This window comes from Pseudorasbora parva, chromosome 4 (genome assembly GCF_024679245.1).
Source record: "Pseudorasbora parva isolate DD20220531a chromosome 4, ASM2467924v1, whole genome shotgun sequence".
NCBI classification, from domain to species: Eukaryota; Metazoa; Chordata; class Actinopteri; order Cypriniformes; family Gobionidae; genus Pseudorasbora; species Pseudorasbora parva.
Genome location: NC_090175.1, coordinates 7267269 through 7281084, shown reverse-complemented (window position 1 = coordinate 7281084; position 13816 = coordinate 7267269). Strand labels below are relative to the sequence as shown.

Sequence of the window (13816 nt, the reverse complement as noted above, 5' to 3'; positions counted from 1 at the left end):
AGATTTGCATATTTAATGAGCTTCAGCTCCCCTCTCACTTCAGGGAGAGGAGAGAATGAGGGAGAAGCAACCAGAATGATTCTCTCGATTACAGGGCTCGTGAACGTCTTTATCAAACAAACACACTGTTTTATTTCTCATTGACCCACGATTGATTGGACTATTATTTTTATATTACACATAGCCCGCAAGATCGGACAATATAAGCGTGAACCGCTTGCACACACATACACGTTCGGCGTCGTGCCGCCCTTCAGATGTCAATGAGACAGGGAGAATAGCAGAAAAAGAACGGAATACTAAGAGATTCAACGGCCTGCCGGGCTTTGCGAGCGATGGCCCATACGTGTCCAGCGTGCTAAAGGTATGCTCTGTTAGACACGTCCACATAAGCAAAACGATCTACAATGCAGTACTATTACATATGAAAACACGTTTTACTCGCATGGTGTGTTGCACCATTCTTGTCAGATCCAAATCCAGCATTGACCGGAGATTTGTTTACAAACGATCCCGCAGTGAACTGAAGTCAACATGTCTTCCCCACGTGAGCTGGAACTTCATTAAAAATAAAGTTCAGCTACTTATTCCTAATATTAGGATCAGAAGGAAGCTTATGCAGCGACTGTGTTCTTGCACAACCAGGAATAGCAGTATCTTAATCTTCCTCGATGTATTGTTGTTGACCAGCTAGCACAAGCCCTCCATGAGTTGTTGGGCAGGGCTATTGGATTAGAGGCGTGTTTCGTCAGTGCACTGACGTCAGTACGAAGCACAGGAACGTTTGCTGATCCTGGTGTCTATAAAAGCTTTTCTTTGACTAACGAGGAAGTTTTCAGCTCTGAAACTTACAGGATATTCTTATATTACCATGACCTTTTATATATCAACAGCTCAAGGAAAAGTTGGTTCCTCAATTCATCACCCCTTTAAACAGAAAAGGAAATAACTGCACTTTTGGTTTAGAATAGTAACATTAATGTTAACCTTTTTCTTTTCCTATTAATGTTTGCAGCTGCATCCTTTACATATGGCTTATCTTGATTTCTCCAACTATTTCACAGATTTCTCTGAAAATGCATGCTGCGTTAATACATTTAGTGCAGTTAAAATAAATGTATGTAAATGCGTTAATTTTGACAGCCCTAATATAGGCCTAAATATTTATATAGTTTGCTGACAAATGATGCTGCTTAGCAGGAGACTGCGATGATTGGTCAAAGTTGCAAAAAAGTTGCGGTGATTGGTCAAAATTGCGAGTCGCACTGAATTCACGGGGATTTGTGGAAGTTGCGTTAATAGTTGTGATCGTGAAATCCTGGAAGGACTGCATATTGTAAATTGACTAATATAGCACATAACTGCCTGTTTGTTTTTAATCAGAGGTTGAAGTCTTCATGGTTGGACCACAAGTCACCTTAGACAAAATCCCTCGACTTGTCACGACAAATTCTTCTGTGGACATTGATCTCATCGGGATTGCCAAGAACAACAGTGGAGGTGTGTGAAATGAGTAATTGTTTGATTTAATAAGAAAATAAACAGAATTTTTAAGTCACAGAAAGAGACCCCATAGCACTAAACTACACTTACTTGTAGGTTTTGCTTTCATTGTTGTTTTTACATAATTTCACGTCTGTCACACAGGATCAGCTGCTGTGGCTTTCATGAGTTATAACACAATGGAGAATCTACTGAAGGCTGACTTCTTCAACACATCAAATGACACGATTAAAACCATGATGTCCACTGTGATCTCAGCTACTCTTCCCCAAACCACCAACACTAAACTCACTAAACCAGTCAACTTCACCCTCAAACACATCAGAGTGAGAGACTGAAATGAGTTTTTGTCCAGCCTGAGAACTGATGAACATCTGAAAACATCTAATATTCACTGTTGTAATATTTTCTGCATGTTCTTTCTTCTTTTTGGAGGAGTTCGACCCCAGCGGTTCTCTGTCCTGTGTGTACTGGAATATCAGCGAGTGGATTGTAGATGGTTGTTCTGTTTTAGAGACCAACAGCAGCTTCACTGTGTGTTCCTGTGTTCATCTGTCGACATTCGCTCTCATAATGCAAACCAGCCGCCCACAAGAGGTACGAGAACATTTATAGAGACCATTGAAGAAGAGCACAGATTTGGCACTCATGTACTCTGACATGTTTTCTCAGAGCAACTCACTGATGGAGCTGTTGAATTTGGTGTGTGTGATCGTGGGGCTGGTGTTCTTCAGTTTGGCCCTGTTGACCTTTGCCCTTTGTCAGTGGAGTCCTGGAGTGAATAATGTGGCTCGAATCAACCTCTGTGTGAGTCTGCTGTTGGCTCACCTTCTGTTCCTGCTCACACAACAGTTCCTGAGCCTCATACGCCGTGAGCAGGTGAGAATGATGAAGGAGCCCTACAGCTCAGCACAGCCTCACTGAGAATCATCATAACCGTCTCTCATGCTCTCCAGGTGTTGTGTGCCGTGATATCAGGTGTGCTGCACTTCCTCTTTCTCTCCGGCTTTGTGTGGATGTCCATTGAAGCTGTGCTGCTCTTCATCGGTGTGAAGAACCTATCACAGATCAGCTCCAAAAAGAGGGAGGTGCTTAGCAGTGGATTCCTGTGTGTGATTGGATATACGATTGCTCTGGTTGTGGTGAGCGTGTCTGTCGGGCTGCTTCCTGAAGGATACGGCAGCGAAGAGTGAGTTGTTGTTTTAAAGTTAATTTGATTAAAGGGAAATAATGCTGCTTATGGCTTTTGTGACATTTATTATCTGATAAAAAATAAATTTGTACAGTTGGGCAAAAATGTATTTAATCAGCCACTAATTGTGCAAGTTCTCCCAATTAAAAAGTTGAGAGAGTCCTGTAATTTTTATCATGGGTACACTTTAACTATGAGACAGTACGAGAGGAAAAATTCCAGAAAATCACATTGTCTGGTTTTTAAAGAATTTACTTGCAAATTATAGTGGAAAATAAGCATTTGGTCAAAAAAGCAAGATTTCTCTCACAGACATGCAAATTCTTCTTTAAGAGGCTCCTCAGTTGCCATTAATACAGGTAATAAGTGGAGGACAGTCTGAACTTGTTATCAGTATAAAAGACACCTGTCCACAACCTCAAACAGTCAGACTCCAAACTCCACTATGGCCAAGACCAAAGAGATGTCAAAGGACACCAGAAACAAAATGGTAGACCTGCACCAAGCTGGAAAGACTGAATCTGTAATTGGTAAGCAGCTTGGTGTGAAGAAATCAACTGTGAGAGCAATTATTAGAAAATGGAAGACATACAAGACCACTGATAATCTCCCTTGATCTGGGGCTCCAGGCAAGATCTCATCCTGTGGGGTCAAATTAATCACAAAAATCGGTGAGCAAAAATCCCAGAACCACATGGTTCTAGTGAATGACCTGCAGAGAGCTGGGACCAAATTAAAAAAGGCTACCATCAGTAACACACGACGCCGCCAGGGACTCTAATCCTGCAGTGCCAGACGTGTCCCCTTGCTTAAAGGGTTAGTTCACCCAAAAATAAAAAAAATATTTAATTAATTACTCACCCTCATGTCGTTCGACACCCAATAATTTTACGAAGCGACGATAATAGTTCCCTTTTGAAAGGGAACTTGCGCTGCGTCAGCTGACGCTACGGGGAACGCCTTCAGCGTGACAGGTGTCTGAAATCGCTATCAAATCACAATCCTACTGACCGTCGGCAGCTGGTGATGTCATCACCGTGCGACCAGGAAGTATAAAAGGGCACCGTGCCAACATGACGTTATCCTTTCGTCTTCAGGGACTGTTCTGTCTGGTTCGCTAGAAAGTCTAAATCAGTAAAATGAAATGCACACGCAAGACCAAGGGGGCGTATAGGAAAAGGCGCTGATCCGTGTCCCAGGTTTCTCACGTCTGAGGACACGCACACCCTTTGTGTGGTCTGCCTGGGGGAAGAGCACGCGGGGGAGGTTCTCGAGGGGGGTCTCCTGCGCAAACTGCGAGCATTTTCCGCTGAGGACGCTCCGCTCTCGCTTGGCCTTCTTCTCGAGGGAAGAAGAGCCAGCATCTGGGAGCGGTCCCGCTCATGCCGAGGCTGAGCGGCTCCGTCTGTCCTGGGGCTCGCAGATGGACCTGGCTCATCGTCTGGAGAGTACAGTGCTCGCGGACGATCAGCCAGGTCGCGAAGTCAGGCTGACGGAGGAGGAGTCGGATGGAGACTCCTCCTCTTCGTCAGCCCGTGCTTTTCCGGTCGATCAGAGGATTGCCGTAGATGAGGAGGAAAATGAGGCTGAGGCTGAATCCTCCCAGCCATCCTGCCCCGTGTATGGGGAGCTGTTAGATGTAATGGGGCGCGCGGCGCTGAGACTTCAGCTGCCGTGGCAGAGAGCCAGGGGAGAGGCCGCCCGCCCTGACAGATCGGGTTCTCCCCGACCATAGCCGCCCCGCTCCGACAGATCGGGTTCTCCCCGACCATAGCCGCCCCGCTCCCGGGAGCCTTCCATTCCACCCCGACCTTCACGAGCAGGTCGTGGGGGCATGGAAGAAACCCTAATCGGCGCAAATCCATCGACATCAGCGTTTTAACTTCGCTGATGTCGAGGGATTGGCCGAGGCAGGGTATGTTTCGATGACGCCCATCGACGAGACGTTCGTGAACTATCTCACGTCCGGGTGGCCATCGACACTAAGAGCTCCAGCCCTGCCATCGAAACCATTAAAGACGACTTCGCGTCTTAATGGCAGGGCATACACGTCGGCGGGTCAGGCGGCGGCAGCCTTGCACACAATGTCTGTGTTGCAGGCTTATCAAGCTGACCTGCTGAGGGACCTCGATCAGGGGGAGGGCCTACCCCCTGATGCGATGGCTGAGTTGCGCCGCACCACGGATCTCTCTCTCCGGGCGGCCAAACAGACAGCAGTCGCCATCGGACGGTCGATGGCGGCTATGGTCGCCACGGAGAGGCATCTGTGGCTGAACATGGCCGACATCGGGGGGAATGAAAAGGCCTTTCTCCTCGATGACCCGGTCTCGCCCTCTGAGCTTTTCGGCACCTCCGTCGAGGCGGTGGTGGGAAAGTTCAGAGAGGCAAGGGCGCGATCAGTGGCGTATAGAACTTGTCTTCCGCTGAGGTCCGGGGTGGCGCCCAGGCAGGAGGGTGTCCCTGGCCCGTCGAGATCCGAGGATCATCGACTGGGCCAACGCAGTAGCGTGGCCTCTCGTGCGCCCCCTCCGTGGAGGAGTAGGACGCAGAAGAGGCGGGACACCCGCAACAGGAGGAGGGACAACGGGGAGAAGAACTGCTTCCAGCACCGGAAGCAAGGTGGTGAGTCTCCACCCCAGAGGGCACGGAGAACGTGATGTTGTGTCCCTTCCTTTGTTTTCTTTTGTTTTCTTCTCTCCCCGGGCGCGCTTTACACCAGGCCGCGTGGGCCTATGATGAGCGGATGTGAGACTCTGACAGCCTGCCAGGCCGGTGTGTGAGAGCGCCCCACCCTCAGGTTAGTGCACCGAAGCATGCATGTTACATATAGCGATGAGGCACTGAAGACAGCAGGTGAGTCCCCTTTTAGGACAAACATTCTTCTTTTCAATGCCGTATGTTTTGACTCTATGCTTCCCTGAGGGATGTTTTTTCTGCAAAAGAGTGAAGAAATGTAACATTTGGAGAAGTTGGGCCTGTAGTTCCCCTGTGAAGGTGGCTAGAACGATGTTTGTATAAACACAGAGTGTTTATGTAGGCTGTATGTTTGCTAGTGTAGCAACAGTAGTTTATGAGGCTGTTTCTCTTCTGGATATGTGTAATATGAGCAGTTGAGGCCACCGCACATGCCGCGGGCATGTAGCGGCGATATAAACTGATGTACGTTCTCCTAGCGAACTTTTTAGCTGTAGCCAACTCTGGGTAGCGTTGGCACCTCTGCTATTGAAATATCTAGATGAATATGTGAGGTTAGGCTAGCGCATGAATTACAGTAAGATCTGTCCCAGCCCTTTTTAGGGCCTTTGTTTGTGGGATTATCAGACCGATGCTAGTGCATCAAGTTGGCCTAGGCTGTTGATGGGAGGGCGGTGGCGTCTCGCGGTGGCATATCACCCTGGCAGTTGCCCCGGGCTCCTGTCGGTAATCCCGCAGGAGCTTTGTATCCCTATCCGGCCTCCCCGCAGTTAGGGTCGTCCGGCCAATGCCCACCCCCCTTCTGCATTTGGGGGTTGTTATTAATGCAAAAAAGGTGTGTAGCAGAATGGATCGCGACTCAGCCAGTGGTTGTGGGGACGGGGTAGGCATCTCTTTGCGGTGCGCAGTTAGACTGGTTTTGCTAGCCCCACCCCCCAGAGCTAATGCGGCCGCCACTTCTGGGCGGACCCCCGGCTTGGTTCAGGAGATGGCCGGTTGTGTGTGTTCAATACTTCACCTCTTGCTCTGTGTCTTCTGCTTCAACTTTTAGGGCTCGGGTCTAGCTGTACTTCGCAACCATCGGAAAGCATGGGTTGGTAGGATGCTCCCCTGGAGCCGAGGCAATCCGGGCAGTTAACTCTGGGTCAGGTGGTAGGCCTCAGTAGGCCTCCCTGCGGGTGAGCAGAAACCTCGTCATAAGTAGGCCCCTTACGGAGTCCCCAGGTAGTGACTGGATATCCAGTCCTCATCAGCCAGCAGACAAGCCAATGTCAGCCCGACTTATGAGGGCTCGCTGAGTTTCAGCACCCTGAGGGGGTGACCTAGGGTTTCGGCCATTGGGTGACAGGATCTAGGCCGCTTTAGGCCTCCTGTAGGGTGAGCTCCGGTTCCCAGGTCTTGCAACAGTGTGCGTGGGGACTAGCCAGGCGGCTAGCATGCTCTGCTATCAGGGGCAGGCCGCTTCAGGCCGTCCTAAGGTCATTTCCCGGCCCTGGGGGTTTCCGGTGGGATTTGCCATCGGATAAGCACCGTCTGTCACCAATCTAATAGGGAACTGCCATTCGGCAATAGGCCTCTCCAGGCCGCCCTAGAAGACCGGACTATACGTAGGCATCAAACAGGCCTCACTGGAGGCGAGCCCCTCAAACACAGCAACTTCCGACAGTTTGCACGTTGGCTGGCAGGTAGCAGGCCTCTCCGGGCCCTCGGGGCCTCCCGGTTAGATCAGTCCATAGGCCTTTCCGGCCTCCTGAGCACCCCTGTAATAAATGTGTTCAGTAGATCCTAGGATCGAGCAGAAGAGACTCCCCTCGCTGGCAAGGGTAAGAAGTACTAAGCTGAATACTGCTCTCCAGGATTCCCGTCTCTGAGTTCCGGTCTGAGGAGGACATTGCCAGTTTACAGTCCCTCAGTCTGGATGCTCATGAGTAAGAGCGATTTCCGGAGGCTCTGTTTTTAAAGACAGGGTTGGCCAAGCTGGGGTGTCCCACAGAAGTGATGCCAGGTGTGGCCTCCCTGGTGGCATTCAGTGAAGGTTTTCCCGAATTAGTGACGGCTGGGGCGCCCTCGGGTCCCCTAGCCACATTCTCTTAAGGGACTCCTTACTTCAAAGTAGTAGGTCCCAGGCCCTCGAGCAAGCCGAGAGTAGGAAACCTCAGATAAAACTTGATAAGGTTCTCTCTTAGGCATATAGCTTGGGCTATGACCGTAGGGAATGATGTCACTGGCAGCCTGTGTGGCTAGAGGGGGAGTGGTTCAGACTTTCTGCGAACTCTTGTTCAGGCAGTTCTCACTGCCAGTAAGGGGTGTGCACTCCCCTCAGCATGGCGGCGTGGGTATATCGTTCCCCGTAGCGTCAGCTGACGCAGCGCGAGTTCCCTTTCGAAAGGGAACGTCCCCGGTTACGTATGTAACCTTAGTTCCCTGAGAACAGGGAACGAGACGCTGCGTCTGCTTCAAGGTGTGCCTGCCCAAAGTCCCTTCAGACGAAGCAGATAGCGTCATTTTGGCACGGTGCCCTTTTATACTTCCTGATCGCACGGTGATGACATCACCAGCTGCCGACGGTCAGTAGGATTGTGATTTGATAGCGATTTCAGACACCTGTCATGCTGAAAGCGTTCCCCGTAGTGTCAGCTGACGCAGTGTCTCGTTCCCTGTTCTCAGGGAACTAAGGTTACATACGTAACCGGGGAAGTTTTTGTGCTAAAAAAAAAATCTAAATAAGGACTTTATCCAACAAATTATTGTCTTCCATGTAGGTCACGCGATAGCCGTGCTCCTCCTCTTCCAGGTCATGTATTCGAATGGTGGAGCTGCGTCATATTCTCGCGCATGCGTCGAGTTCACGTCAAAAACTTGATGGATAAAGTTTTTAATTTGATTTTTGTGCGCACAAGAACTATTTTCGTCGCATTTTAAAATGATTGTACAGCCACTGTAGTGAGATGGACTTTGTAACGACGTCTTTAGTGCCTTTTATGGGTCTTGTTAGTGGGTCAGTGGAAACGTACTGAATGCCAAATGGAGGCCTTCCTGAAGCCTTTCTCAGCCATCAGCTTTCAACAAAAATATCTTCATTTGTGTTCCAAAGATGAACAAAGGTCTTACAGGTGTCCAATGACACGAGGGTGAGTAATTAATGAAGAAATTTTAATTTTTTGGGTGAACTAACCCTTTAAGCCAGTACATGTCCGGGCCTGTCTGAAGTTTGCTAGACAGCATTTGGATGATCCAGAAGAGGACTAGGAGAATGTCTTATGGTCAGATGAAACCAAAATATAACTTTTTGGTAAAAACCCAACTTTTTGTGTTTGGAGGAGAAATAATGCTGAGTTGCCCAGTGACAGCCCAAAAACATCACTGTTCTAGAGGAGATCTGCATGGAGGAATGGGCCAAACTACCAGCAACAGTGTGTAAAAACCTTGTGGCAACTTACAGAAAATATTTTACCTCTATCAATGCCAACAAAGGGTTCCAAGAGGTGGGTAGAGTAGCCCAAATCTGTAATCAAGTAAAAGTACAAGTACTTATGGAAATATTTACTCAAGTAAAAGTAGCATTCATAATAGTTGATTAAGAGTAAAAAAGTATTTAATGAAAAAACTAATCAAGTACTTATGTTACTAGTTACTTTCGATCTGATTGATAAGAAGCGAAAACCCTGAATTTCAGACTACTTAAAGAGCTTTTACACACCTCCAATATCTAACTATCTATATAAGCAAGCTTGGTAATTCAGAAAGCCGAACATATGGAGCTTGATAAGTGATGCAAACTCCAAAATGTGTTCTTTACAAATCATGTGCTACGGTTTTAAAAAAAAAAAGAAGAAAAAAGATAAATGCTGTTTTTTTCTGCCACTACAGTGTGGGGTGCTACAGCGATCAAAAGTACAAAACGGCTCAAAACTCCTCAACCGTAAGGCGTAGCTCAAGAATCCTTGGCTCAAGACGGACAAAATGTATGGCTCGTATTTGCTCGCCCTTTTAATTAGTTTCTATGTAAAGCACTTTGAATTGCCATTGGGTATGAAATGTGCTATACAAATAACCTTGCCTTGCCCTTCAGGTGCCAATTTTGAGATATTTTGTTTATTGTAAAACTTACTTTTGCAAATTACTCCCAGGTTATTTGACTGATCAAAACCAAACCACTGCAGAAATGTTCTCTGGAGAGTGATTATCTATAATTATTAAAAAAATAAAAAATAAATTTTGATTCATGGTCGCTTGGATCCTTGCCACCGTTGCTTTTGGCTTGACTTGCTCATTTGGGGACACCTAAATTTCAAACCAATTTTGCCGTATTTTGCAAACCTATCTGTCCTCCATCTTGTTATTTGTTAAAAACCTACTCTTTCAATCTCATCTTAGACCGTTTATCCAATTTTCACCTAAATTGAACCGTATCGTTTTCAGACCATGCCGACAAATAGTTTATGGACTTCGTGTTGATAGGCAAAGCAGTTTTCATATACCACAGCAACAGAGTTGAGCCATGATGCAAAAATGACTCTTGAGGCTTTATCTCTGCAATGCTTTGACATACTGACACCAAACTTTGCATGTGTCATTGTCACTTCAATCTGACTACACCATATCAGTTTCGTAACAGTGCCACCTATTGGTTGAAAGTGATAAACCATTAAATCATTATTATTGACTGTATTTTTTTAAAATGTACTGCTATTTTGCCTAAAATCAACTTAATAGGTCTTTAATGGCTCATTGTTGCAGTTGGTTTGAGACTTCCAGCCATGCTGGCATGCCTTGTCTTCTTCTTTGCGCTTAGCCCCGATAATGGCTGCTTGCAGCTATATTTCTACATGGCATTGATTCAACTCATATTGATAGGATTGCATCTTGCAGTTGATGGAGATTTGTGGGTTGCACATCCAGGGCATGAAGCTCCCGTTCCACCACATCCCAAAGATGCTCTATTGGGTTGAGATCTGGTGACTGTGGGGGGCATTTTAGTACAGTGAACTCATTGTCATGTTCAAACCAATCAGAAATAATTTGAGCATTATGACATGGTGCATTATCCTGCTGGAAGTAGCCATCAAAGGATGGAGTACATGGTGGTCAAGGGATGGGTCAAGGGATAAAGGGATGGACATGGTCAGAAACAATGCTCAGGTAGGCCGTGGCATTTAAACAATGCCCAATTGGCACTAAGGCTCCTAAAGTGTGCCAAGAAAACATCCCCCACACCATTACACCACCACCAGCAGCCTGCACAGTGGTAACAAGGCATGATGGATCAATGCTCTCATTGTGTTTACGCCAAATTCTGAATCTACTATCTGAATGTCTCAACAGAAATTGAGACTCATCAGACTAGGCATTTTTCCTAGGCAACATTTGTCTTCAACGGTCCAATTTTGGCGAGCTTGTGCAAATGTAGCCTCTTTTTCCTATTTGTAATGGAGATGAATGGTACCCGGTGGGGTCTTCTGCTGTTGTAGCCCATCCTCCTCAAGGTTGTGTGTGTTGTGGCTTCACAAATGCTTTGCTGCATATCTCGGTTGTAACGATTGGTTATTTCAGTCAAAGTTGCTCTTCTATCAGCTTGAATCAGCCGGCCCATTCTCCTCTGACCTCTAGCATCAACAAGGCATTGGATGGCACAGGACTGCCGCTTACTGGATGTTTATTTCTCTTTTCACACCATTCTTTATAAATCCTAGAAATGTTGTGCGTGAAAATCCCACAACCAGGACCACACCCATACATGCAGTAAAGCAACTGCCATGTGATTGGTTCATTAGATAATAATTGCATTAATGAGAAATTGAACAGGTGTTCCTAATAATCCTTTAGGTGAGTGTATAACAAAAGTATTGAGATTAACTCTTTTTATTGACCAAATACTTATTTTCCACCATAATTTGGAAATAAATTCTTAAAAAATCAGACAATGTGATTTTCTGGATTTTTTTCTCATTCTTTCTCTTATAGTTGAAGTGTACCTATGATGAAAATTATTGGACTCTCTCATCTTTTTAAGTGGGACAACTTGCACAACTGGTGGCTGACTAAATACTTGTTTACCTCACTGTATAAACATTGTATAAGCACATAAAAGATTCAAGATTTTAAAAAGTCAACACCAGAAAAAGTTTTTTTTCAATACAGTCATTCAGTTCTTATCTTGTGTTTTCCTCTAAACAGCTGCTGGATTAAAATAGATAAAGGTTTTATCTGGAGTTTTCTTGGTCCTGTTTGTTTCATACTAGCAGTAAGAACATTTCTTATTTCTCATGAGTTTTATTTAAATGAAAGGGAAAACATGGTGATTTAATTTTTGTTTCTGCTTTTCAGTTAAACACGATTCTCTTCATCAATATCATCATCATTCTGAACTCAACTCTCAAAAATCTGAACGCTGAAGTTTCACAGATGAGACAAACCAAGTAACATTCATATTTAAGCACTCCTTCGAGAAATATATGTAGTCAAAAAAAGAAACATTAATTATTTATGTTTCTCTACAGGATTATGACATTTAAAACACTGGCTCAGTTTGTGGTTCTTGGTTGCTCCTGGATTCTGGGTTTCTTCAGTAATGACAGTGAGATGCTGGAGATCCTCTTCCTGATCTTGAACTCCCAGCAGGGAACCTTCATCTTCCTGGTCTATTGTGTCCTCAATGATGAGGTCAGACATCACTCAATTTAACAGCATATTCCATTCCAAACTGAATATGAAAGAATATTACAGTTGTTTTCTTGCAGGTCCTGTTCTTATTTTGTCAATCCGTGTCTTTTAGAGGGAAATGTCAGAGGCAATTGTTTAATCTGTTACTATTCTTCCATTTCCTTCCTGTGACAGAATGTTCAAATGAGCCAAAACTATTCAAACTCTAACTGTCAGAAACTCTAAGTTAAACCAACAATAGATGCGTTTACATGGAGCATTTTAAAAGTCCAATCTGAATGAAAATGTTCCATAGAAACACCTCAATCAGAATAAAAATGCCCAAACTGAATGAAATTGTAATAGGTTTGATAGGGATGGGATAAACCTTTTCATGAACCGATCAAACTAAAAATTCCACCATGTAAACAGGCTGATCAGATTACTTTGAGTGCACGTCCTTCTGTGATGTGATATACAGCGCACACCTCCACAGCTGGCCTGTCAAAAAAAAAAAAAAAAAGACCACCCGGGGAGTTGCTTCTGCAGTTGGTTTTTTATGTGCATTATGGGCCAGTAGCTATTCTTACACTGTCAAAAAAAGAGTACACAATTGTACCTTTTAAGGTTTTTGACCATTTTCACCAACATTTAATAGCCCATATATGAAAAGAAAGAGCTGACCATCTTCTATAAAAAAAATTAAAACCCAAAACCTTCTGTCTAGCTTCTAGCATTTTTTATCAACACTTGAATATGGGTAAGTTATATATATATATATACATCACTCGGTACTCTTTGGTTGTGTAGGATAATTAAGTCTAGAAGCAAAAGTAATCCAAGGCACTCGATGGGTGTGTTGAAAAAGTTAAAAAGCCTTTATTTTTGCATGGCTTAAACATTAAAAAATTGGTTACAGGTACACCTACGCATTGCGGCTTTACATGCCTTCGTCAGGGTGTGTGACAACACTCCCATCGAGTGCCTTGGACTACTTTTGCTTCTATTATTGGTGAATATTTAATGTTTTTATTCAGTGAGTTTAGTAAAATATTATTCTTCATAATAATTTTTGTATTCTTTTCTATTAAACAATGTGGTTTTGTTACAGTGTAAACAAAACTTACTTAAAAATCCAAATCAAACTAAATCCAAAGCCCAACTAAAGGTGTAGCCCAACTAATGTAATGTAATGCATGTAAAATGGGGCTACAGTCTGATCTGTCTTTCTGAATACACGTTATTAATGCTTTCAAACTCCTAGCTTTTATCACTTCAAACTTTTAGGCCCGGCTTGCTCAAACTTTTTTTTTTAAATGTTGTCCTCTGTAATTAGCTCAGCCATTTTATGATCCCGCACCACAGGAAAAGACAATTATGAGCGTCTTCAGAATAGTCTCTTAAAACATATTTTTTTTATGTTTTTATTATAACAAAATTCCACAGTGGTTTGTGAGTTTGAGAGGTTAACTTGACTCAGGCTCCTCTCGTCTCATTATGTGTAGGTCAGACAGCAGTACAGGAAGTTCTTCAGATGTCTTTGCTCTGGACGCAGACAACACTGAGGACTACAGCATCATCTTCAGGAAAGAAAAAATGCCATTGCTATATGGGAATTTTTATAACAAAATAGATGTTTTGGGATGTTAAATCTCATAGTCTTAGCTTCTTTTTTTACAAATAATAGAAAACATATTGTATGTGTCTCTAATTTTAAAGCTGCCAATGCTATGGGTGTAGAGCTGGAAAAAAAAAACATCTCTGTTACTATTGTATCCTCCGTTG

General features: G+C 44.6%; 1 protein-coding gene across 1 annotated transcript in view; it reads left to right on the top strand.

Annotated features, from left to right (window-relative positions):
- LOC137073749 (putative adhesion G protein-coupled receptor E4P) overlaps window positions 1–13596 on the top strand; it is a 28353-nt gene extending 14757 nt beyond the window's left edge. The window contains exons 8-16 of the mRNA XM_067442458.1: window positions 1384–1500; window positions 1648–1829; window positions 1939–2100; window positions 2176–2382; window positions 2460–2692; window positions 11567–11633; window positions 11717–11808; window positions 11890–12052; window positions 13537–13596. Of these exons, the coding sequence (XP_067298559.1) occupies window positions 1384–1500; window positions 1648–1829; window positions 1939–2100; window positions 2176–2382; window positions 2460–2692; window positions 11567–11633; window positions 11717–11808; window positions 11890–12052; window positions 13537–13596 (1283 nt within the window). The remainder of the gene's footprint in view (window positions 1–1383; window positions 1501–1647; window positions 1830–1938; window positions 2101–2175; window positions 2383–2459; window positions 2693–11566; window positions 11634–11716; window positions 11809–11889; window positions 12053–13536) is intronic.
- Window positions 13597–13816: the final 220 nt, after the last annotated feature.